The sequence below is a fragment of the Anomaloglossus baeobatrachus genome, chromosome 4 (genome assembly GCF_048569485.1).
Source record: "Anomaloglossus baeobatrachus isolate aAnoBae1 chromosome 4, aAnoBae1.hap1, whole genome shotgun sequence".
NCBI lineage: Eukaryota > Metazoa > Chordata > Amphibia > Anura > Aromobatidae > Anomaloglossus > Anomaloglossus baeobatrachus.
The window spans coordinates 3,568,239-3,595,566 of record NC_134356.1 but is presented as its reverse complement, the minus strand read 5'-3'; the positions used below and the strand labels follow the sequence as shown (position 1 = coordinate 3,595,566).

Below are 27,328 nucleotides of genomic sequence, written 5' to 3'. Positions count from 1 at the left end.
CCGCTCTTCTCCTCAGTGTGATATAGTAATATATATATATAGTAATATGGCCGCTCTTCTCCTCAGTGTGATATAGTAATATATATAGTAATATGGCCGCTCTTCTCCTCAGTGTGATATAGTAATATATATATAGTAATATGGCCGCTCTTCTCCTCAGTGTGATATAGTAATATATATATATAGTAATATGGCCGCTCTTCTCCTTAGTGTGATATAGTAATATATATAGTAATATGGCCGCTCTTCTCCTCAGTGTGATATAGTAATATATATATAGTAATATGGCCGCTCTTCTCCTCAGTGTGATATAGTAATATATATATATAGTAATATGGCCGCTCTTCTCCTCAGTGTGATATAGTAATATATATAATAATATGGCCGCTCTTCTCCTCAGTGTGATATAGTAATATATATATATAGTAATATGGCCGCTCTTCTCCTCAGTGTGATATAGTAATATATATATATAGTAATATGGCCGCCCTTCTCCTCAGTGTGATATAGTAATATATATATAGTAATATGGCCGCTCTTCTCCTCAGTGTGATATAGTAATATATATATAGTAATATGGCCGCTCTTCTCCTCAGTGTGATATAGTAATATATATATAGTAATATGGCCGCTCTTCTCCTCAGTGTGATATAGTAATATATATATAGTAATATGGCCGCTCTTCTCCTCAGTGTGATATAGTAATATATATATATAGTAATATGGCCGCTCTTCTCCTCAGTGTGATATAGTAATATATATATAGTAATATGGCCGCTCTTCTCCTCAGTGTGATATAGTAATATATATATAGTAATATGGCCGCTCTTCTCCTCAGTGTGATATAGTAATATATATAGTAATATGGCCACTCTTCTCCTCAGTGTGATATAGTAATATATATAGTAATATGGCCGCTCTTCTCCTCAGTGAGATATAGTAATATATATATAGTAATATGGCCGCTCTTCTCCTCAGTGTGATATAGTAATATATATATAGTAATATGGCCGCTCTTCTCCTCAGTGTGATATAGTAATATATATAGTAATATGGCCGCTCTTCTCCTCAGTGTGATATAGTAATATATATATAGTAATATGGCTGCTCTTCTCCTCAGTGTGATATAGTAATATATATATATATAGTAATATGGCCGCTCTTCTCCTCAGTGTGATATAGTAATATATATATAGTAATATGGCCGCTCTTCTCTTCAGTGTGATATAGTAATATATATATAGTAATATGGCCGCTCTTCTCCTCAGTGTGATATAGTAATATATATAGTAATATGGCCGCTCTTCTCCTCAGTGTGATATAGTAATATATATAGTAATATGGCCGCTCTTCTCCTCAGTGTGATATAGTAATAGATATATAGTAATATGGCCGCTCTTCTCCTCAGTGTGATATAGTGATATATATATAGTAATATGGCCGCTCTTCTCCTCAGTGTGATATAGTAATATATATATAGTAATATGGCCGCTCTTCTCCTCAGTGTGATATAGTAATATATATATAGTAATATGGCCACTCTTCTCCTCAGTGTGATATAGTAATATATATATAGTAATATGGCCGCTCTTCTCCTCAGTGTGATATAGTAATATATATATAGTAATATGGCCGCTCTTCTCCTCAGTGTGATATAGTAATATATATATAGTAATATGGCCGCTCTTCTCCTCAGTGTGATATAGTAATATATATATAGTAATATGGCCGCTCTTCTCCTCAGTGTGATATAGTAATATATATATAGTAATATGGCCGCTCTTCTCCTCACTGTGATTTAGTGATATATATAGTAATATGGCCGCTCTTCTCCTCAGTGTGATATAGTAATATATATAGTAATATGGCCGCTCTTCTCCTCAGTGTGATATAGTAATATATATATATATAGTAATATGGCCGCTCTTCTCCTCAGTGTGATATAGTAATATATATATAGTAATATGGCCGCTCTTCTCCTCAGTGTGATATAGTAATATATATATATAGTAATATGGCCGCTCTTCTCCTCAGTGTGATATAGTAATATATATATATATAGTAATATGGCCGCTCTTCTCCTCAGTGTGATATAGTAATATATATAGTAATATGGCCGCTCTTCTCCTCAGTGTGATATAGTAATATATATAGTAATATGGCCGCTCTTCTCCTCAGTGTGATATAGTAATATATATATAGTAATGTGGCCGCTCTTCTCCTCAGTGTGATATAGTAATATATATATAGTAATACTGAGGATGGAGGAGACGGGCAGTCACTGAATACTGAGGACGGAGGAGACGGGCTGTCACAGAATACTGAGGATGGAGGAGACGGTCTGTCACTGAATACAGATGACGGAGGAGACGAGCGGTCACTGAATACTGAGGACGGAGGAGACGGGCAGTCACTGAATACTGAGGACGGAGGAGACGGGCTGTCACTGAATACAGAGGACGGAGGAGACGAGCGGTCACTGAATACTGAGGACGGAGGAGACGGGCAGTCACTGAATACTGAGGATGGAAGAGACAGGCTGTCACTGAATACTGAGGATGGAGGAGACGGTCTGTCACTGAATACAGAGGACGGAGGAGACGAGCGGTCACTGAATACTGAGGACGGAGGAGACGGGCAGTCACTGAATACTGAGGACGGAGGAGACGGGCAGTCACTGAATACTGAGGATGGAGGAGACGGGCTGTCACTGAATACTGAGGACGGAGGAGATGAGCGGTCACTGAATACTGAGGATGGAGGAGACGGGTGGTCACTGAATACTGAGGATGGAGGAGACTGGCTGTCACTGAATACTGAGGATAGAGGAGACGGGCGGTCACTGAATGTGACGGGGTGTACAGCAGAGCATGGGGGGCTGAGTCGCTAGCCCAGTCCTCACATAGCGGTGCCACATCTTCCTCCATGGCACTGGGCTGTAAATAATTAACAATCCGATTGGGTGCAGGATCAGTCCTCATTTGAACAGCTGGGCAGGAGACTTGCCGATGCCCTGGCTGTCCACATTGATAGCATCTGCGCTGGGTCTCCCTCCTTCCAAGGCGTCCTCTTGGGTAAGGGGTAGGGGAACTTGGAGGCCGGCTCCCACCTGAAGGTGCTGTAGGGGTTTGAGGATGATTCCTCCATGGCCTGGCTGGGCATGAGGCCTGCAAATGCCCGGGATGCCTACAAACATAACACCTGCGCTCTGTTACTTCCTCTCCCCGGCGTATTCCAGAAAGTGCAGTAGAAGCAACTGGAGGCACATTAACACGGGTATCAACATGTGGTGGCTTAGAGGAACGGGGAACAATTGGGACAGAATAACTGGGGGCATCCGGTGTTGTGGAGCTGTTAGGCGTCTCTCCATCCTCCAACAGAACCCTCCACTGAGGCTTGATGGTGAGAGCCTCATCAGCGAGAGCAGCAGCTTCCTCCACTGTCGCTGGTTTTCTCTCACGCACCCATTCCCGGATCTCAGCGGGGCACTGGGCAAAGAATTGTTCTTTTAGGATGACCTGCAGGAAGGTCCCCCAAGATAAGGCCTCCTCTGCCTCCAGCCAGCGATTACATATTTGTTTGAGTCTATGAGCATATATCTTAAAAGACACTTCCCCATCACAGGCTAAAGCACGGAACTGAGTCCTGTAAGTGTCTGGGGTCACAGCATAATGTTCTAGAATAGTCTGTTTAATATCCGCATACTCACAGTTCCACCGAGGGTCCATAGCTCTATAGGCTTCAGCAGCTCCCCCCTCTAGGAGCCCAACCAGATGCCGGACACGCTCCCTGTCCGGGACTTCCATTAATCGACACTGATGCTCAAAGTCCTGGAAGAAGCCCTCAATGTCGCCTGCAGCCTCATTAAACGGCTTAAAGTCTTTGCGGGACACCCTGGGAAGTTCCCTCATGGTGGGTGCTGGGGTTACAGTCTGTCTGGAGCCTCTAGCTGCTTCCACAGCAAGCCTCCTCTCCAGCAATGCCCTCTCCTTAGCTCCGCGAATAGCCTCCCTCTTATCTTCTATGGTGGCCTCATCTCCAAGCAGTGCCATTTCCTCCTCATACCACACAATCCATTGACTTTTTTGGGTATTTACCTCCAGCTCCCGTCTTTCCTCCCTTTCCTGTGGAAATTGTTCCTCGGTGCCATCTTGCAGGCAAGCGTTTTCCAATGCCTCAATTAGTTGCTCCTTAGAGAGTCCTTTGTAACCGACTCCTAATTCACGGGCCATTGTTTGTAGGCTCCCCACAGTCCAGTTCTTGTACTCTGAGGTTCTGAATCCAGATGTTAATGGGCCGTTGTCCTCCATTCTTTCTGCTCTGATCCCACCGCTGCCAACCAGTTTGTGACGGGGTGTACAGCAGAGCAAGGAGAGACAACAGGCCGAGGAACGATCCAACAGGTTTATTCACAAGAACACTGGAACAGCACACGATAAGTCCACGTACAACAGATTCGGGGGCCCTTCCCGACAATCCTCGGACCGGATAACAGAGCAATCGTCCTTACAGTAGTCCAAAGAGTTCCACACAATCCCACGGGCCGCCACACAGGCCTAGCTCCGTCCGTGTCCAGAGCCACCCAGGCTGGAGCTCCTTCTTCTCTTTAGTTTCAGCTCACTCTGAAGTTACAAAAAGGGAAATGCATTGTCTGTGCTCCTTGACCAGCCCACCATGTTTGTTCAGGGGGTAGGGGTCACACATCCTATCATCAATGGCTTGGTCCATCACAGGGCTCCAATATGTCTGCCAGCCACAGTAGATGAAGGGATCCCCTGCTGTGCAGAACAATGACTATTCCTTCACTGGCCAATGCAATTACAGATTAGATACACAACTCTGGATAGAAGAGGACAGGCTATTTACATAATCACATTAGATGCCAAGACTGCAATTGTATGAGAGAGACACATTGAGACCAGTAGCTCCCCCAAGGAAATACATGAATTACAACTAATACAACCAGGGAAATATACATATCATGACATAGTATCACAGCATATACAGTGAGAGGGTAAATTACATCTTCACACTGAATACTGAGGAGGGAGGAGACGGGCGGTCACTGAATACTGAGGATGGAGGAGACTGGCTGTCACTGAATACTGAGGACGGAGGAGATGAGCGGTCACTGAATACTGAGGATAGAGGAGACGGGCGGTCACTGAATACTGAGGATGGAGGAGACGGGCGGTCACTGAATACTGAGGATGGAGGAGATGGGCGGTCACTGAATACTGAGGATGGAGGAGACGGGCGGTCACTGAATTCTGAGGATGGAGGAGACTGGCGGTCACTGAATACTGAGGATGTAGGAGACGGGCGGTCACTGAATACTGAGGAGGGGATTTAGCTTTCCCTTTTCTTCAGTTACTTTGTCTTTTAGATAGTGATGCAAACAGACTATTAACTCTTCGGCCTCTAGTCCTTCAGCCTCTAGTCCTCCGGCCTCTAGTCCTCCGCTGCCTCCATTATTTCCGCTCTTTCTCTTTCCCGCAGTCGGAGGTATATACACCGTCATCCAGACCAAGGCGAAGATCACAGCGGACGAGTGGGGAGACAATTACTTCCTGCTGGGTCCGTACTACGAGCAGAACGTCAGGACGCAGGTGGAGATCTGCGAGCCCCCGCTGCCGGCCATCAGGAGGGCGGTGGACGCGCTGCAGGCTCAGGGCTGTCAGGTAATCTCAGAAGCAGCGGATTACTCCAGACACGCCCCACCTTTTTATTTCCAGCAGATCCTATTACAGATCACTAAGATCCAATTAGTGCCCACGGGAGCTCGACCGGCGCTGAATGTCTCCACACCTGAATGTCTGCACACCTGAATGTCTGCACACCTGAATGTCTGCACACCTGAATGTCTCCACACCTGAATGTCTGCACACCTGAATGTCTGCACACCTGAATGTCTCCACACCTGAATGTCACTGTGGAGACTCGGGGGCCAGTGGGTGCTCTCCTGTGGAGACCCGGGGGCCAGTGGGTGCTCTCCTGTGGAGACCCGGGGGCCAGTGGGTGCTCTCCTGTGGAGACCCGGGGGTCAGTGGGTGCTCTCCTGTGGAGACCCGGGGGTCAGTGGGTGCTCTCCTGTGGAGACCCGGGGGTCAGTGGGTGCTCTCCTGTGGAGACACGGGGGTCAGTGGGTGCTCTCCTGTGGAGACACGGGGGTCAGTGGGTGCTCTCCTGTGGAGACACAGGGGTCAGTGGGTGCTCTCCTGTGGAGACCCGGGGGCCAGTGGGTGCTCTCCTGTGGAGACACGGGGGTCAGTGGGTGCTCTCCTGTGGAGACACGGGGGTCAGTGGGTGCTCTCGTCCTCTGATCCGGCCGCCTTTAGAAAGACAGCGTGGCTCAGGGCTCATCCCAACTGAACGCCGGCCTCCTTAACCGTGGGCGTAACACTACTCAGACAACACAGGGTGAGGGAACCACAATAATTAGACTTTATTGGATCCCCAAACAATTAACGGCACATAACACATAACCAGCAAAACACACAAATGTAACAGGCAACAGAGTCTCACCCTTCCGCTGCTCACCAGGGATTAGAATGTCCATGCTTCAGAGGTTCCCGGGCTACTTACTTAAATCCAGCAACACCCCGCTTTCGGCGGGCACCCACCGAGACTGGAATAATGCCAGATTTAGGAAGCTTACCGAGCACAGCAAAGTCTGTAGTCAGGTGACCAAATTGTCCCAACCTGGGTTTCTTCCTTAAGTAGTCTCTGGTATGATGATATAATCCTGGCAGCCGGAGTCGAAATCCCTAGACTGTAGTATGGTCTCCAATCGGAATCGGAGTCCCTAGATTGAGGCCATGTAGCCAAGTGATCCTCTAGTCGGAGCCAAAGTCCCTAGACCGAGTCCACAAGGCATCCTGGTTCTGATCCCCTAGCCAGCTCCTAAGAGCTTAGACTGGATCATGCAACATCCATCAACAACTGGTGACTTAAAGAAGTCCCCTTTTATAGCCATAGCCTTCCCTTAGTATATACTGTTCCCTTATCGGATTGGTTGTACAAGGTTGCTTCTCTTATTGGATAAATTTCAAGCTATATTCAAACATCCAGAGACAAGGGTGAGACAGGTAAATTACATCACATCTAGCAATTCACTTAGTAATACAATGGGAAGTTCGCATAATTGAGTTATCTGGGTGTCTGGCCTTCAGTGGCCAAAACAATTACATGAGTCAACAAAAACTTCAATACTAAACTCCTAAGAGTCTTGTAGAACAATGAGGGATTATCCCCCCGTCTATAAACAAACTGTCTTCATGTCTGGCTGAATGTTAAGAAAGTTAACCCATGCTAGGCACTCAGAGACCATGTCTTCACAGTCACCACACCTCCGGCACTGAATGTCACCACACCTCCGGCACTGAATATCACCACACCTCCGGCACTGAATGTCTCCACACCTACAGGACTGAATGTCACCACACCTCCGGCACTTAATGTCTCCACACCTCCGGCACTGAATGTCTCCACACCTCCGGCACTGAATGTCTCCACACCTCCGGCACTGAATGTCTCCACACCTCCGGCACTGAATGTCTCCACACCTCCGGCACTGAATGTCTCCACACCTCCGGCACTGAATGTCTCCACACCTCCGGCACTGAATGTCACCACACCTCCGGCACTGAATGTCACCACACCTCCGGCACTGAATCTCTCCACACCTCCGGCACTGAATCTCTCCACACCTCCGGCACTGAATCTCTCCACACCTCCGGCACTGAATGTCTCCACACCTCCGGCACTGAATGTCTCCACACCTCCGGCACTGAATGTCACCACACCTCCGGCACTGAATCTCTCCACACCTCCGGCACTGAATCTCTCCACAACTCCGGCACTGAATCTCTCCACACCTCCGGCACTGAATCTCTCCACACCTCCGGCACTGAATGTCTCCACACCTCCGGCACTGAATGTCTCCACACCTCCGGCACTGAATGTCTCCACACCTCCGGCACTGAATGTCTCCACACCTCCGGCACTGAATGTCTCCACACCTCCAGCACTGAATGTCTCCACACCTCCGGCACTGAATGTCACCACACCTCCGGCACTGAATCTCTCCACACCTCCGGCACTGAATGTCACCACACCTCCGGCACTGAATGTCTCCACACCTCCGACACTGAATCTCTCCACACCTCCGGCACTGAATGTCACCACACCTCCGGCACTGAATGTCTCCACACCTCCAGCACTGAATGTCACCACACCTCCGGCACTGAATCTCTCCACACCTCCGGCACTGAATCTCTCCACACCTCCGGCACTGAATCTCTCCACACCTCCGGCACTGAATGTCTCCACACCTCCGGCACTGAATGTCTCCACACCTCCGGCACTGAATGTCTCCACACCTCCGGCACTGAATCTCTCCACGCTTCCGGCACTGAATCTCTCCACGCCTCCGGCACTGAATGTCACCACACCTCCGGCACTGAATGTCACCACACCTCCGGCACTGAATCTCTCCACATCTCCGGCACTGAATCTCTCCACACCTCCGGCACTGAATGTCTCCACACCTCCGGCACTGAATCTCTCCACACCTCCGGCACTGAATGTCTCCACAACTCCGGCACTGAATGTCTCCACAACTCCGGCACTGAATGTCACCACACCTCCGGCACTGAATGTCTCCACACCTCCGGCACTGAATGTCTCCACAACTCCGGCACTGAATGTCTCCACACCTCCGGCACTGAATGTCTCCACACCTCCGGCACTGAATCTCTCCACGCTTCCGGCACTGAATCTCTCCACGCCTCCGGCACTGAATCTCTCCACGCCTCCGGCACTGAATGTCTCCACACCTCCGGCACTGAATGTCACCACACCTCCGGCACTGAATCTCTCCACACCTCCAGCACTGAATGTCTCCACACCTCCGGCACTGAATGTCTCCACACCTCCGGCACTGAATCTCTCCACACCTCCGGCACTGAATGTCTCCACAACTCCGGCACTGAATGTCTCCACAACTCCGGCACTGAATGTCTCCACACCTCCGGCACTGAATGTCACCACACCTCCGGCACTGAATGTCACCACACCTCCGGCACTGAATGTCTCCACACCTCCGGCACTGAATGTCACCACACCTCCGGCACTGAATGTCACCACACCTCCGGCACTGAATCTCTCCACACCTCCGGCACTGAATCTCTCCACACCTCCGGCACTGAATGTCTCCACACCTCCGGCACTGAATGTCACCACACCTCCGGCACTGAATGTCACCACACCTCCGGCACTGAATGTCTCCACACCTCCGGCACTGAATGTCTCCACACCTCCGGCACTGAATGTCTCCACACCTCCGGCACTGAATGTCTCCACACCTCCGGCACTGAATGTCTCCACACCTCCGGCACTGAATGTCTCCACACCTCCGGCACTGAATGTCTCCACACCTCCGGCACTGAATGTCTCCACACCTCCGGCACTGAATGTCTCCACACCTCCGGCACTGAATGTCTCCACACCTCCGGCACTGAATGTCTCCACACCTCCGGCACTGAATGTCTCCACACCTCCAGCACTGAATGTCTCCACACCTCCGGCACTGAATCTCTCCACACCTCCAGCATGTGTTCACACTTCTTATTGCTGTTAATGAATAGAAACCTTCTTGCTGATATCTACAGTCAGACATTCACAATTACAAAGATGCGGATCACCCCGCAGGGCAGCACTCCACACACCCCGTCACCCCGCACACTCCATCACCCCGCAGGGCAGCACTCCACACACCCCGTCACCCCGCACACTCCATCACCCCGCAGGGCAGCACTGCACACACCCCGTCACCCCGCACACTCCATCACCCCGCAGGGGCAGCACTCCACACACCCAGTCACCCCGCACACTCCATCACCCCGCAGGGCAGCACTCCACACACCCCGTCACCCCGCACACTCCATCACCCCGCAGGGGCAGCACTCCACACACCCATCACCCCGCAGGGGCAGCACTCCACACACCCCGTCACCCCGCACACTCCATCACCCCGCAGGGCAGCACTCCACACACCCCGTCACCCCGCACACTCCATCACCCCGCAGGGGCAGCACTCCACACACCCCGTCACCCCGCACACTCCATCACCCCGCAGGGCAGCACTGCACACACCCCGTCACCCCGCACACTCCATCACCCCGCAGGGGCAGCACTCCACACACCCAGTCACCCCGCACACTCCATCACCCCGCAGGGCAGCACTCCACACACCCCGTCACCCCGCACACTCCATCACCCCGCAGGGGCAGCACTCCACACGCCCATCACCCCGCAGGGGCAGCACTCCACACACCCCGTCACCCCGCACACTCCATCACCCCGCAGGGCAGCACTCCACACACCCCGTCACCCCGCACACTCCATCACCCCGCAGGGGCAGCACTCCACACACCCCGTCACCCCGCACACTCCATCACCCCGCAGGGGCAGCACTCCTCAGCACACCCCGTCACCCCGCACACTCCATCACATCTGCAGGGGCAGCACTTCGCACACCCCGTCACCCCACAGGGGCAGCACTCCTCAGCAAACCCCGTCACCCCGCAGGAGCAGTATATACACTCTACAGCTGGGTATATGGCGCTCTCCGGTGATTTTTCCGCAGCTGTACTTCGGCCGATGGCTGATCGAGGGCAGTCCGTACGTCCTGCTGTTCGACATCAGCTCCGCAGCCTGGAACCTGGACAGGTGGAAAGGAGAATTCTGGGAGGCCTGTAACGTGGGGATCCCCTTCCAAGACCGAGAGGCCAACGACGCCCTACTGCTGGGGGCACTGTCTGCATGGTTCCTGAAAGAGGCGAGTCCTAATGTCATCACCCAGTACCACCACCCCAACATCCCAGTACCACCGCCCCAACATCCCAGTACCACCGCCCCAACATCCCAGTATCCCAGTACCACCACCCCAACATCCCAGTACCACCGCCCCAACATCCCAGTATCCCAGTACCACCGCCCCAACATCCCAGTATCCCAGTACCACCGCCCCCGACATCCCAGTATCGCAGTACCACTGCCCCCGACATCCCAGTATACCAGTACCACCGCCCCCGACATCCCAGTACCACCGCCCCAACATCCCAGTATCCCAGTACCACCGCTCCCAACATCCCAGTATCCCAGTACCACCACCCCAACATCCCAGTATCCCAGTCCCAACATCCCAGTATCCCAGTACCACCGCTCCCAACATCCCAGTATCCCAGTACCACCACCCCAACATCCCAGTATCCCAGTACCACCACCCCAACATCCCAGTATCCCAGTCCCACCACCCCAACATCCCAGTATCCCAGTACCACCGCTCCTGACATCCCAGTATCCCAGTACCACCACCCCAACATCCCAGTATCCCAGTACCACCGCTCCAACATCCCAGTATCCCAGTACCACCGCTCCAACATCCCAGTATCCCAGTACCACCGCCCCCGACATCCCAGTACCACCACCCCAACATCCCAGTATCCCAGTACCACCGCTCCCAACATCCCAGTATCCCAGTACCACCACCTCAACATCCCAGTACCACCACACCCCAACATCCCAGTATCCCAGTACCATCACCTCAACATCCCAGTATCACCACCCCAACATCCCAGTATCCCAGTACCACCGCTCCCAACATCCCAGTATCCCAGTACCACCACCTCAACATCCCAGTATCCCAGTACCACCACACCCCAACATCCCAGTATCCCAGTCCCGCCACCCCAACATCCCAGTATCCCAGTACCACCGCTCCTGACATCCCAGTATTCCAGTACCACCACCCCAACATCCCAGTATCCCTGTACCACCGCCCCGACATCCCAGTATCCCAGTACCACCACCCCAACATCCCAGTATCCCAGTACCACCACCCCAACATCCCAGTATCCCAGTACCACCACACCCCAACATCCCAGTATCCCAGTACCATCACCTCAACATCCCAGTATCCCAGTACCACCACCCCAGTATCCCAGTATCCCAGTACCACCACCCCAACATCCCAGTATCCCAGTACCACCACCCCAACATCCCAGTATCCCAGTACCACCACACCCCAACATCCCAGTATCCCAGTACCATCACCTCAACATCCCAGTATCCCAGTACCACCACCTCAACATCCCAGTATCCCAGTCCCACCACCTCAACATCCCAGTATCCCAGTACCACCGCTCCTGACATCCCAGTATTCCAGTACCACCACCCCAACATCCCAGTATCCCAGTACCACCGCCCCGACATCCCAGTACCACCACCCCAACATCCCAGTATCCCAGTACCACCGCTCCAACATCCCAGTATCCCAGTACCACCGCCTCAACATCCCAGTATCCCAGTACCAGCACCCCAACATCCCAGTATACCAGTACCACCACCCCAACATCCCAGTACCACCACCTCAACATCCCAGTATCACCGCTCCCAACATCCCAGTATCCCAGTACCACCACCCCAACATCCCAGTATTCCAGTACCACCGCTCCCAACATCCCAGTATCCCAGTACCACCGCTCCCAACATCCCAGTATCCCAGTACCACCACCTCAACATCCCAGTACCACCACTCCAACATCCCAGTATCACAGTACCACCGCTCCTGACATCCCAACATCCCAGTACCACCACCCCAACATCCCAGTATCCCAGTACCACCACCCCAACATCCCAGTACCACCACCTCAACATCCCAGTATCCCAGTACCACCACCCCAACATCCCAGTACCACCACCTCAACATCCCAGTATCCCAGTACCACCGTCCCAACATCCCAGTATCCCAGTACCACCGCTCCCGACATCCCAGTATCCCAGTACCACCACCCCAACATCCCAGTATCCCAGTACCACTGCTCCCAACATCCCAGTATCCCAGTACCACCGCTCCCGACATCCCAGTATCACCACCCCAACATCCCAGTATCCCAGTACCAGCACCCCAACATCCCAGTACCACCGCTCCTGACATCCCAGTATCCCAGTACCACCACCCCAACATCCCAGTATCCCAGTACCACCGCTCCCAACATCCCAGTACCACCGCTCCCAACATCCCAGTATCCCAGTAGCACCACCCCAACATCCCAGTATCCCAGTACCACCGCTCCCAACATCCCAGTATCCCAGTACCACCACCCCAACATCCCAGTATCACCACTCCAACATCCCAGTATCCCAGTACCACCACTCCAACATCCCAGTACCACCACCCCAACATCCCAGTACCCCAGTACCACCGCCCCAACATCCCAGTACCACCGCTCCAACATCCCAGTATCCCAGTACCACCGCTCCCAACATCCCAGTATCCCAGTACCACCACCCCAACATCCCAGTACCCCAGTACCACCACCCCAACATCCCAGTATCCCAGTACCACTGCTCCCAACATCCCAGTATCCCAGTACCACCACCCCAACATCCCAGTATCCCAGTACCACCGCTCCCAACATCCCAGTATCCCAGTACCACCGCTCCCAACATCCCAGTATCCCAGTACCACCGCTCCCAACATCCCAGTATCCCAGTACCACCGCTCCCAACATCCCAGTATCCCAGTACCACCGCTCCAACATCCCAGTATCCCAGTACCACCGCTCCCAACATCCCAGTATCCCAGTACCACCGCTCCCAACATCCCAGTATCCCAGTACCACCGCTCCAACATCCCAGTATCCCAGTACCACCACTCCAACATCCCAGTATCCCAGTACCACCTCAACATCCCAACATCCCAGTATCCCAGTACCACCACTCCAACATCCCAGTATCTCAGTACCACCGCTCCAACATCCCAGTATCCCAGTACCACCCCAACATCCCAGTATCCCAGTACCACCGCTCCCAACATCCCAGTATCCCAGTACCACCGCTCCTGACATCCCAGTATCCCAGTAGCACCCCCGGGGGTCACACCTGCGTTGTATCTTTCAGGTGACTGAGCAGCTGCAGGAGCGGCCAAACGTCATTGCTCATTTCCATGAATGGCAGGCCGGAGCTGGGCTCATCCTGTGCCGATACCACAAACTGCCCGTGGCTACGATCTTCACCACCCACGCCACCCTGCTGGGGCGATACCTGTGTGCCGCCAACGTGGACTTCTACAACAAACTGGACCAGGTGAGGGGGACATGGTCCATCTGCCACAAAGCAGCCCAACCGCGGTGCACAGCCTGAGAGCTAACAGCAGGGCAGCAGAGGTATCATGCTGTGCAGAGAGCATGCCAGACCGCGCCGTGTGCACAGCGCCAGATACTAATGGGGTCCGCAGGGGGTCAGACGCGGTGCCGCAGGGGGCTCAGATGGGGTGCCACGGGGGGCTCAGATGGGGTGCCGTAGGGGGCTCAGATGGGGTGCCACAGGGGGCTCAGATGGGGTGCCGCAGGGGGCTCAGATGAGGTGCCACGGGGGGCTCAGATGGGGTGCCGCAGGGGGCTCAGATGGGGTGCCGTAGGGGGCTCAGATGGGGTGCCACAGGGGGCTCAGATTGGGTCTACAGGGGGCTCAGACTGGGTCATTCAGGAAGCTCAGATGGGGTGCCGCAGGGGGCTCAGGCGGGGTGACCAGGGTTCAGTTTCAGTATCATCCGCCATCATTATGTACTTGCAGAGATGCCCGTCACTCGTGGCCCCATCGTGGGACGCTCAGCTTCGCACATGTGACATTAGTGGGTTCAGATGTCGTGGGTGGGGGTCTTTGTGGGATTTCATGATATCAGTGTTCTCGCACGTCTTGGGTGGGGGTCTTTGTAGGATTTCAGCTCTGAAGACGTAATAGGAGTGTTCTCGCACATCTTGGGTGGGGGTCTTTGTAGAATTTCGGCTTTGCAGACGTGACATGAGTGGGCTCGCACATCTTGAGTGGGGGGTCTTTGTAGGATTTCAGCTCTGAAGACGTGACATGAGTGTTCTCGCACGTCTTGGGTGGGGGTCTTTGTAGGATTTCAGCTCTGAAGACGTGACATGAGTGGGCTCGCACATCTTGAGTGGGGGGTCTTTGTAGGATTTCAGCTCTGAAGACGTGATATGAGTTCTCGCACATCTTGGGTGGGGATCTTTGTAGGATTTCGGCTTTGCAGACATGACATGAGTGGGCTCGGACGTCGGGGGTGGGGGTCTTTGTAGGATTTCAGCTCTGAAGACGTGATATGAGTGTTCTCGCACGTCTTGGGTGGGGGTCTTTCTAGGATTTCGGCTTTGCAGACGTGACATGAGTGGGCTCGCACGTCTTGGGTGGGGGTCTTTGTAGAATTTCAGCTCTGAAAATGTGACATGAGTGTTCTCGCACGTCTTGGGTGGGGGTCTTTGTAGGATTTCAGCTCTGAAGACGTGATACGAGTGTTCTTGCATATCTTGGGTGGGGGTCTTTGTAGGATTTCGGCTTTGCAGACGTGACATGAGTGGGCTCGCATATCTTGGGTGGGGGTCTTTGTAGGATTTCAGCTCTGAAGACGTGATATGAGTGTTCTCGCATATCTTGGGTGGGGGTCTTTGTAGGATTTCAGCTCTGAAGACGTGATATGAGTGTTCTCGCACGTCTTGGGTGGGGGTCTTTCTAGGGTTTCTGCCTGTAAAGGTTACGGCTCTGCCGTCGGTGGGCTCGTGTGGTGATGATGTGTCTGACCTTCGCGGTGGCCATCGCACTCCCTCCGCAGCGCTCGCTCCCTCTGTGGCCTTTGGGCAGCGTTGACCTTTCGTGGGCCCCGGACGTCTCTCGTTAATTGAATCCCATAAAAAATGTTACATCTGTCAGAAAGTTCCCTGACGACTGGCGGCGCACGGAGCGCCCGCGATCAGCGACGGACTGCAGCGCAAATGTCAGAGGCGGCTGATCCTCCGCGGCTGAGTGACAGGCGGCGGCCGCGGCTAACGCCTCCTCTTCTATCTCTTATAGTTTGACATTGACAGAGAAGCCGGAGAGCGTCAGATCTACCACCGCTACTGCATGGAGCGCGCCGCAGCCCACTGCGCCCACGTCTTCACCACCGTCTCCCAGATCACCGGCATCGAGGCCGAGCACATGCTGAAGAGGAAAGCAGGTACCACGGACGCCGAGCGCACACAGCCCACCCACACCGCGCACAACACTCACCCACTGCTCTGCACCCACAGATGTCATCACCCCCAACGGCCTCAACATCAAGAAGTTCTCCGCCATGCACGAATTCCAGAACCTGCACTCGCTGCACAAGGCCCGGATCCAGGAGTTCGTACGCGGACACTTCTATGGGTGCGAGGGGCAAACCGGACCACCGATAACTGTCAGAGCCTCCAGAGCTGCACTCACTATTCTGCTGTTACATTGTGTCTTATCCTCCAGTCACCTCCAGAGATGCACTCACTATTGTGCTGTTACATCATGTCTTATCCTCTAGTCACCTCCAGAGCTGCACTCACTATTGTGCTGTTACATTGTGTCTTATCCTCCAGTCACCTCCAGAGCTGCACTCACTATTGTGCTGTTACATCATGTCTTATCCTCTAGTCACCTCCAGAGCTGCACTCACTATTGTGCTGTTACATTGTGTCTTATCCTCCAGTCACCTCCAGAGCTGCACTCACTATTCTCCTGTTACATTGTGTCTTATCCTCCAGTCACCTCCAGAGCTCCACTCACTATTCTCCTGTTACATTGTGTCTTATCCTCCAGTCACCTCCAGAGCTGCACTCACTATTCTGCTGTTACATTGTGTCTTATCCTTTAGTCACCTCCAGAGCTGCAGTCACTATTCTGCTGTTACATCATGTCTTATCCTCCAGTCACCTCCAGAGCTGCACTCACTATTGTGCTGTTACATTGTGTCTTATCCTCTAGTCACCTCCAGAGCTGCACTCACTATTCTGCTGTTACATTGTGTTTTATCCTTTAGTCACCTCCAGAGCTGTAATCAGTATTCTGCTGTTACATGACGTTTTATCCTCCAGAGCTGCGCTCTCGTGTAACCCTTTCCTCTCTCCCTGCAGACACTTGGACTTCAGTCTGGAGAAGTCGCTGTTTTTCTTCATCGCGGGCCGATATGAATACTCTAATAAAGGAGCGGACATCTTCCTGGAGTCTCTGTCCAGACTCAACTTCCTTCTCCGGGTAGGAGTGTAATTATTATTATTATTATAGCGCCATCAATTCCATGGCGCTGTACAGTGAAAGAGGGTATACGTACAACAATCATTAACATTAACAGTAATAAGCAGTACAAGATCCCAGGGCGCAGGGAGAAGCGGTGTTTCGAGGGTGTTACGTCCTCTGTCCCTCCTCCTGGCACAGGTAGGAGTGGTGTTTCGGGGGGGTGATACATCCTCTGTCCCTCCTCCTGGCACAATTAGGAGCAGTGTTTCGGGTGGGTGTTACGTCCTCTGTCCCTCCTCCTGGCACAATTAGGAGCAGTGTTTCGGGTGGGTGTTACGTCCTCTGTCCCTCCTCCTGGCACAGGTAGGAGCGGTGTTTCGGGTGGGTGTTACGTCCTCTGTCCCTCCTCCTGGCACAGGTAGGAGCGGTGTTTCGGGGGGTGTTACGTCCTCTGTCCCTCCTCCTGGCACAGGTAGGAGTGGTGTTTCGGGTGGGTGTTACGTCCTCTGTCCCTCCTCCTGGCACAGGTAGGAGTGGTGTTTCGGGTGGGTATTACGTCCTCTGTCCCTCCTCCTGGCACAGGTAGGAGTGGTGTTTCGGGTGGGTATTACGTCCTCTGTCCCTCCTCCTGGCACAGGTAGGAGTGGTGTGTCGGGTGGGTATTACGTCCTCTATCCCTCCTCCTGGCACAGGTAGGAGTGGTGTTTCGGGTGGGTGTTACGTCCTCTGTCCCTCCTCCTGGCACAGGTAGGAGTGGTGTTTCGGGTGGGTGTTACGTCCTCTGTCCCTCCTCCTGGCACAGGTGCACCGCAGTGACGTCACCGTCGTGGTTTTCTTTATTATGCCGACTAAGACGAATAACTTCAATGTGGAGACGCTGAAGGGCCAGGCGGTGCGGAAGCAGCTGTGGTGAGCGGGGGTCCGCGGTGCGGCCGGGGGGCGCAGGGTGGGCACATCTTACAGCCCCGTGTTGGTTGCAGGGACACCGCTCACACCGTGAAGGAGAAGTTTGGGAAGAAGCTGTACGAGGCGCTGCTGAGGTAAGAGCCGCCATCTCTGGGGGCCGGGCCTCGGGGGCCCAATGTCTGATCATACCTCTCTCATCAGGGGCGAGATCCCCGACATGAGCAAGATCCTGGACCGCGACGACCTGACCGTGATGAAGAGGGCCATATTCTCCACACAGGTATACAGCGTATACAGGGGCCACAGCGGTGCCATATACTCCACACAGGTATACAGCGTATACAGGGGCCACAGCGGTGCCATATTCTCCACACAGGTATACAGCGTATACAGGGGCCACAGCAGTGCCATATACTCCACACAGGTATACAGCATATACAGGGGCCACAGCAGTGCCATATACTCCACACAGGTATACAGGGGCCACAGCAGTGCCATATACTCCACACAGGTATACAGCATATACAGGGGCCACAGCAGTGCCATATACTCCACACAGGTATACAGCGTATACAGGGGCCACAGCGGTGCCATATTCTCCACACAGGTATACAGCGTATACAGGGGCCACAGCTGTGCCATATTCTCCACACAGGTATACAGCGTATACAGGGGCCACAGCGGTGCCATATACTCCACACAGGTATACAGCGTATACAGGGGCCACAGCAGTGCCATATTCTCCACACAGGTATACAGCGTATACAGGGGCCACAGCAGTGCCATATACTCCACACAGGTATACAGCATATACAGGGGCCACAGCAGTGCCATATACTCCACACAGGTATACAGGGGCCACAGCAGTGCCATATACTCCACACAGGTATACAGCATATACAGGGGCCACAGCAGTGCCATATACTCCACACAGGTATACAGCGTATACAGGGGCCACAGCGGTGCCATATTCTCCACACAGGTATACAGCGTATACAGGGGCCACAGCTGTGCCATATTCTCCACACAGGTATACAGCGTATACAGGGGCCACAGCGGTGCCATATACTCCACACAGGTATACAGCGTATACAGGGGCCACAGCAGTGCCATATACTCCACACAGGTATACAGCGTATACAGGGGCCACAGCAGTGCCATATTCTCCACACAGGTATACAGCGTATACAGGGGCCACAGCAGTGCCATATACTCCACACAGGTATACAGGGGCCACAGCAGTGCCATATTCTCCACACAGGTATACAGCGTATACAGGGGCCACAGCGGTGCCATATTCTCCACACAGGTATACAGGGGCCACAGCGGTGCCATATTCTCCACACAGGTATACAGCGTATACAGGGGCCACAGCAGTGCCATATTCTCCACACAGGTATACAGGGGCCACAGCGGTGCCATATTCTCCACACAGGTATACAGCGTATACAGGGGCCACAGCAGTGCCATATTCTCCACACAGGTATACAGGGGCCACAGCGGTGCCATATTCTCCACACAGGTATACAGCGTATACAGGGGCCACAACGGTGCCATATTCTCCACACAGGTATACAGCGTATACAGGGGCCACAGCAGTGCCATATTCTCCACACAGGTATACAGCGTATACAGGGGCCACAACAGTGCCATATTCTCCACACAGGTATACAGCGTATACAGGGGCCACAGCGGTGCCATATTCTCCACACAGGTATACAGCGTATACAGGGGCCACAGCGGTGCCATATTCTCCACACAGGTATACAGGGGCCACAGCAGTGCCATATACTCCACACAGGTATACAGCGTATACAGGGGCCACTGTAGTGCCATATTCTCCACACAGGTATACAGCGTATACAGGGGCCACAGCAGTGCCATATACTCCACACAGGTATACAGCGTATACAGGGGCCACAGCGGTGCCATATACTCCACACAGGTATACAGCGTATACAGGGGCCACAGCGGTGCCATATACTCCACACAGGTATACAGCGTATACAGGGGCCACAGCGGTGCCATATACTCCACACAGGTATACAGCGTATACAGGGGCCACAGCGGTGCCATATTCTCCACACAGGTATACAGCGTATACAGGGGCCACAGCAGTGCCATATTCTCCACACAGGTATACAGCGTATACAGGGGCCACAGCAGTGCCATATTCTCCACACAGGTATACAGCGTATACAGGGGCCACAGCAGTGCCATATACTCCACACAGGTATACAGTGTATACAGGGGCCACAGCAGTGCCATATTCTCCACACAGGTATACAGCGTATACAGGGGCCACAGCGGTGCCATATACTCCACACAGGTATACAGCGTGTACAGGGGCCACAGCAGTGCCATATACTCCACACAGGTATACAGGAGTCACAGCAGTGCCATATACTCCACACAGGTATACAGCGTATACAGGGGCCACAGTAGTGCCATATTATCCACACAGGTATACAGCGTATACAGGGGCCACAGAAGTGCCATATTCTCCACACAGGTATACAGCGTATACAGGGGCCACAGCAGTGCCATATACTCCACACAGGTATACAGGGGCCACAGCAGTGCCATATACTCCACACAGGTATACAGCGTATACAGGGGCCACAGCGGTGCCATATACTCCACACAGGTATACAGCGTATACAGGGGCCACAGCGGTGCCATATACTCCACACAGGTATACAGCGTATACAGGGGCCACAGCGGTGCCATATACTCCACACAGGTATACAGCGTATACAGGGGCCACTGTAGTGCTATATTCTCCACACAGGTACAGTCAGTCCCTCAGTACAGTCATATGAAAAAGTGTGTGCACCCCTATTAATGTTAACCTTTTTTCTTTATAACAATTTGGGTTTTTGCTATTTCAGTGTCATATATCTAATAACTGATGGACTGAGGAATATTTCTGGATTGAAATGAGGTTTATTGTATTAACAGAAAATGTGCAATCCGCATTTAAACAAAATTTGACCGGTGCAAAAGTATGGGCACCCTTATCAATTTCTTGATTTGAACCCTCCTGACTACTTGTTACTGACTTACTGAAGCACTAAATTGGTTTTGTAACCTCATTGAGCTTTGCACTTCATAGGCAGGTGTATCCAATCATGAGAAAAGGTATTTAAGGTGGCCACTTGCAAGTTGTTCTCCTATTTGTATCTCCTATGAAGAGTGGCATCATGGGCTCCTCAAAACAACTCTCAAATGATCTGAAAATAAAGATTATTCAACATAGTTGTTCAGGGGAAGGTACAAAAAGTTGTCTCAGAGATTTAACCTGTCAGTTTCCACTGTGAGGAACATAGTAAGGAAATGGAAGAACACAGGTACAGTTCTTGTTAAGCCCAGAAGTGGCAGGCCAAGAAAAATATCAGAAAGGCAGAGAAGAAGAATGGTGAGAACAGTCAAGGACAATCCACAGACCACCTCCAAAGACCTGCAGCATCATCTTGCTGCAGATGGTGTCAATGTGCATCGGTCAACAATACAGCGCACGTTGCACAAGTAGAACCTGTATGGGAGAGTGATGCAAAAGAAGCCGTTTCTGCAAGCACGCCACAAACAGAGTCGCCTGAGGTATGCACAAGCACATGTGGACAAGCCAGTTACATTTTGGAAGAAGGTCATGTGGACTGATGCAACAAAGATTGAGTTGTTTGGTCATACAAAAAGGCGTTATGCATGGAGGCAAAAAACACGGCATTCCAAGAAAAGCACTTGCTACCCACAGTAACATTTGGTGGAGGTTCCATCATGCTTTGGGGCTGTGTGGCCAATGCTGACACCGGGAATCTTGTTAAAGTTGAGGATCGCATGGATTCAACTCAGTATCAGCAGATTGTTGACAATAATGTGCAAGAATCAGTGATGAAGTTGAAGTTACGCAGAAGATGGATATTTCAGCAAGACAATGATCCAAAACACCGCTCCAAATCTACTCAGGCATTCATGCAGAGGAACAATTACAATGCTCTGGAATGGCCATCCCAGTCCCCAGACCTGAATATCATTGAACATCTGTGGGATGATGTGAAGCGGCGGTCCATGCTCGGCGACCATCAAACTTAACTGCACTGGAATTGTTTTGTAACCAGGAATGGTCAAATCTACCTTCATCCAGGATCCAGGAACTCATTAACAGCTACAGGAAGCCACTAGAGGCTGCGATTTCTGCAAAAGGAGGAGCTACAAAATATTAATGTCACTTTTATGTTGAGGTGCCCAGACTTATGCACCGGTCACATTTTGTTTATATGCGGATTGCACATTTTCTGTTAGTACAATAAACCTCATTTCAATCCAGAAATATTCCTCAGTCCATCAGTTATTAGATATATGAAACTGAAATAGCAAAAACCCAAATTGTTATAAAGAAAAAAGGTAACATTAATAGGGGTGCCCAAACTTTTACATATGACTGTATATAGTGTATCAAAACACGAAAAACACCCTTAGGTAAACTATCTGGGTATATTGAAGCAACGCTAATAAATAATGAAAATATCATGGAGTAAATTCAAAGTATTTTTATTCCATCATTTTTTATTCAAACATAAACCACACCACAAAGGAGATCATGTTACATCCAAAAAACTGCCTCAGGTTAAGAAAGGTTTGGCATTAAGTATCCTATTAAGCATTTAGACATAAATTTTTCTACATATGATTCAATTCACATGATGCGGCAATTCATCATCAAAACAATGCACTCATGCTATAAGTCGTTCCCAGGTTTTGATTTCATTATTTGGTTATCTCAGCAGTGTATCACCATCCTAATTGTTTATTTAAGAAAATTTTGAACAAATATATATAGAGATTCACGTAACAAATGACAGGAAATTATTTCTTTACCTATCTGCAGGAAATACATAAACATATTTATTTTATTATTTACCTCTGGTAATATTCTTTATCTTGATTTAATCTCTAAAGATCTCCGTTTTAACAATAAAGTCGATATCAACCAATTAATTCGTTTATAAACCATAGAAGGACAGCCGAATTTCACATATGGGAAGCAGTGAATACAGGCATAAAAAACCGAACTCTTTTTTATAGCATTGGCAAATTAACCTAAGTTTAGGCATATATAACAGTGACACGCCTCTACCCTGCAGCCGGCTAATCAATTCTTAGCCAGCTAAAAACCGCACCAGGCTATAATCTATGTGGCCGTGACAGCATATGAACTCACACTATGTCAAAAGAATGAAACCAACAGGTTAGGGGAGGAATTGCCGTGCCGCCTAAAGTGAATCTAGTATTTCTAAATGCCTTGATGGCATAAGAAATGTTTTTTCCTATTACCCGCCGATAGACCGATAATATTAGCAAATCTACATAGGCTTAGGCATATATGGCGGCAACACATCTCTACCCGTCAACCGGCTGATCACTTCATAGTCAGCCTGAAGCCGCACAAGGTAATAGTTGGTGTGGCCATGATGACAACATAGAATTCACGGTGAAAGAAAGGAGAGAGTCATCCACTGCTCAGGTATTCACTATAGTCTGGTTTACACCTAATTACAAATATTGCTGATAGCGGTAGAAAGTGATGTAATGTTATATATGCGATTCGCGTGATGCTATAAGGCATTGTCGGGCAGACACCGTGAATTCTATGTTGTCATCATGGCCACACCAACTATTACCTTGTGCGGCTTCAGGCTGACTATGAAGTGATCAGCCGGTTGACGGGTAGAGATGTGTTGCCGCCATATATGCCTAAGCCTATGTAGATTTGCTAATATTATCGGTCTATCGGCGGGTAATAGGAAAAAACATTTCTTATGCCATCAAGGCATTTAGAAATACTAGATTCACTTTAGGCGGCACGGCAATTCCTCCCCTAACCTGTTGGTTTCATTCTTTTGACATAGTGTGAGTTCATATGCTGTCACGGCCACATAGATTATAGCCTGGTGCGGTTTTTAGCTGGCTAAGAATTGATTAGCCGGCTGCAGGGTAGAGGCGTGTCACTGTTATATATGCCTAAACTTAGGTTAATTTGCCAATGCTATAAAAAAGAGTTCGGTTTTTTATGCCTGTATTCACTGCTTCCCATATGTGAAATTCGGCTGTCCTTCTATGGTTTATAAACGAATTAATTGGTTGATATCGACTTTATTGTTAAAACGGAGATCTTTAGAGATTAAATCAAGATAAAGAATATTACCAGAGGTAAATAATAAAATAAATATGTTTATGTATTTCCTGCAGATAGGTAAAGAAATAATTTCCTGTCATTTGTTACGTGAATCTCTATATATATTTGTTCAAAATTTTCTTAAATAAACAATTAGGATGGTGATACACTGCTGAGATAACCAAATAATGAAATCAAAACCTGGGAACGACTTATAGCATGAGTGCATTGTTTTGATGATTGTGAGGCAAACCCTGGGATATGAAGATGAATTATGACTTCCAGTCATAATCGCTCATCACTCCCTGGCAGTGCCCCCTCCCTTCTTGTTCTCAGAGGTCCAGTATCTGTGAAGGTGTCACATCCCAGCCATCTCCTGTGATATGGAGATTAGGTGACGTGGGAACAATGGACACAGGATGACTCCCTGCCGTGACCCTGTAGTAGGGGCTGCTATCTAATTAGCAAGGCTATGGAAGTATCCAGACAGAACGACTCCAGTAAAAAATGGTTCATATCTCGCCAGCCATATTTCCGATAAATATGGCAACCATAAAAATGGTGTCTCCGCATGCGGACGATGCTGGCACACCCTTTTTATGGGAGCAGGACCTGGGGAAATACCCCAGGCGTGATATCAGCCAATGGGGAACTAGTAGACAAGTCATGAGTCCTCTCATTCTGTAGCTAAATTCATAACTGTCACAATGAGAGCATTGGCGTCCGCCTACGACGCTCCCAGGCAAAGTTATGGCCATATTCCATGTTGTGGATTTTGTCCATAACTCCAGCCAGGGGTGGAGCAGTGCTCCCTCTGAGGTCACGAAGGTAGGAGGGGACCTGGATTTGCCCAGGTTGATAACCCTACTTCGGCCATTTTCCAGTGTTCTTTCGCTGGGGGTCACGTGCAGGAAACATCTGTGGGAGTTCCTAGAAACCTGGTCTACAGCGCCCCCCTGTGGCCAGACGCACAAGGTAACTGATTGAATTGCATACCTGTTGTAAACCATGCTTTATCTGTAACTGTACTCTGACATATGTATATTCTGTAGATTCCCTATTGTATATATTGTAGTTTCTAGTGTGCTTTAGGCTGATTAAATTATATAATTAATCTTGGGCTGTTCTGTTATCTCGATCTTGAATCCCACGTCTGTGTGTTCGGCTAATAGTTACCGTGAAGCGGTTGGTGGCAGCGAGTTGTGCCAAGGATTATTGTGGGGAGGCCAGTGAGATCCGGGGAGGTTTTATATATTCCGCCCGCGGAGGTCGGGGGAATATATACCCTACTCTCACTGGGGACCCTTCAATAATCGGCATAAGTAGTATAGCGGCCTCCTTGCTTATTGTCGGGCAATTCCATAATTGGCCTGACTATAAGAGGGGCGCTAGAGAGCGCGTCACGTGCTCTGTCTGTCGGTCGGGAGGTATAAAGGAGGGGTGACCCCCACTTGTTACCCCCCGATTGTGACGTACTGGTAGCCAGCGCGGGGGATTTCTGAGTGACCGCCCCGGTGGTTTGTGACAATGATGAATTGCCGCATCATGTGAATTGAATCATATGTAGAAAAATTTATGTCTAAATGCTTAATAGGATACTTAATGCCAAACCTTTCTTAACCTGAGGCAGTTTTTTGGATGTAACATGATCTCCTTTGTGGTGTGGTTTATGTTTGAATAAAAAATGATGGAATAAAAATACTTTGAATTTACTCCATGATATTTTCAATATTTATTAGCGTTGCTTCAATATACCCAGATAGTTTACCTAAGGGTGTTTTTCGTGTTTTGAGATAATTGCTTTTTGAAGGCTAAGTTGATGTTTTTTGGGACCTTGTGTGTTTCTAACTGTATATAGTGTATACAGGGGCCACAGCGGTGCCATATTCTCCACACAGGTATATAGCCTATACAGGGGCCACTGTAGTGCCATATACTCCACACAGGTATATAGGGGCCACTGTCTGGTGTGACTGTGGATCATCATGTACACTATAGGGGCCACTGTCTGGTGTGACTGTGGATCATCACATACATTATAGGGGCCACTGTCTGGTGTGACTGTGGGTCATTGTGTACACTATAGGAGCCACCGTCTGGTGTGACTGTGGGTCATTGTGTACACTATAGAGGCCACTGTCTGGTGTGACTGTGGGTCATTGTGTACACTATAGAGGCCACTGTCTGGTGTAACTGTGGGTCATCGTGTACACTATAGAGGCCACTGTCTGGTGTGACTGTGGGTCATCATGTACACTATAGGGGCCACCGTCTGGTGTGACTGTGGGTCATTGTGTACACTATAGGGGCCACCGTCTGGTGTGACTGTGGGTCATTGTGTACACTATAGGGGCCACTGTCTGGTGTGACTGTGGGTCATCACGTACACTGTAGGGGCCACTGTCTGGTGTGACTGTGGATCATCACATACATTATAGGGGCCACTGTCTGGTGTGACAGTGGGTCATCACATACATTATAGGGGCCACTGTCTGGTGTGACTGTGGGTCATCACGTATACTATAGGGGCCACCGTCTGGTGTGACTGTGGGTCAACACATACATTATAGGGGCCATCGTCTGGTGTGACTGTGGATCATCACATACACTATAGGGGCCACTGTCTGGTGTGACTGTGGATCATCACGTACACTATAGGGGCCACTGTCTGGTGTGACTGTGGATCATCACATACATTATAGGGGCCACTGTCTGGTGTGACTGTGGGTCATTGTGTACACTATAGGGGCCACTGTCTGGTGTGACTGTGGGTCATTGTGTACACTATAGGGGCCACCGTCTGGTGTGACTGTGGGTCATTGTGTACACTATAGGGGCCACTGTCTGGTGTGACTGTGGATCATCACATACATTATAGGGGCCACTGTCTGGTGTGACAGTGGGTCATCACATACATTATAGGGGCCACTGTCTGGTGTGACTGTGGGTCATTGTGTATACTATAGGGGCCACCGTCTGGTGTGACTGTGGGTCATTGTGTACACTATAGGGGCCACCGTCTGGTGTGACTGTGGGTCATTGTGTACACTATAGGGGCCACTGTCTGGTGTGACTGTGGATCATCACATACATTATAGGGGCCACTGTCTGGTGTGACAGTGGGTCATCACATACATTATAGGGGCCACT

The 27,328-nt window shown here is 50.6% G+C and overlaps 1 protein-coding gene across 1 annotated transcript in view; it reads left to right on the top strand.

Moving 5' to 3' along the window:
• The window catches only part of GYS2 (glycogen synthase 2), a 96,561-nt gene that overhangs the window by 43,692 nt on the left and 25,541 nt on the right, over positions 1-27,328 (top strand). The window contains exons 2-10 of the mRNA XM_075343497.1: positions 5,500-5,681; positions 10,649-10,840; positions 13,966-14,151; positions 15,925-16,069; positions 16,143-16,260; positions 16,995-17,115; positions 17,900-18,006; positions 18,078-18,137; positions 18,205-18,283. Of these exons, the coding sequence (XP_075199612.1) occupies positions 5,500-5,681; positions 10,649-10,840; positions 13,966-14,151; positions 15,925-16,069; positions 16,143-16,260; positions 16,995-17,115; positions 17,900-18,006; positions 18,078-18,137; positions 18,205-18,283 (1,190 nt within the window). The remainder of the gene's footprint in view (positions 1-5,499; positions 5,682-10,648; positions 10,841-13,965; positions 14,152-15,924; positions 16,070-16,142; positions 16,261-16,994; positions 17,116-17,899; positions 18,007-18,077; positions 18,138-18,204; positions 18,284-27,328) is intronic.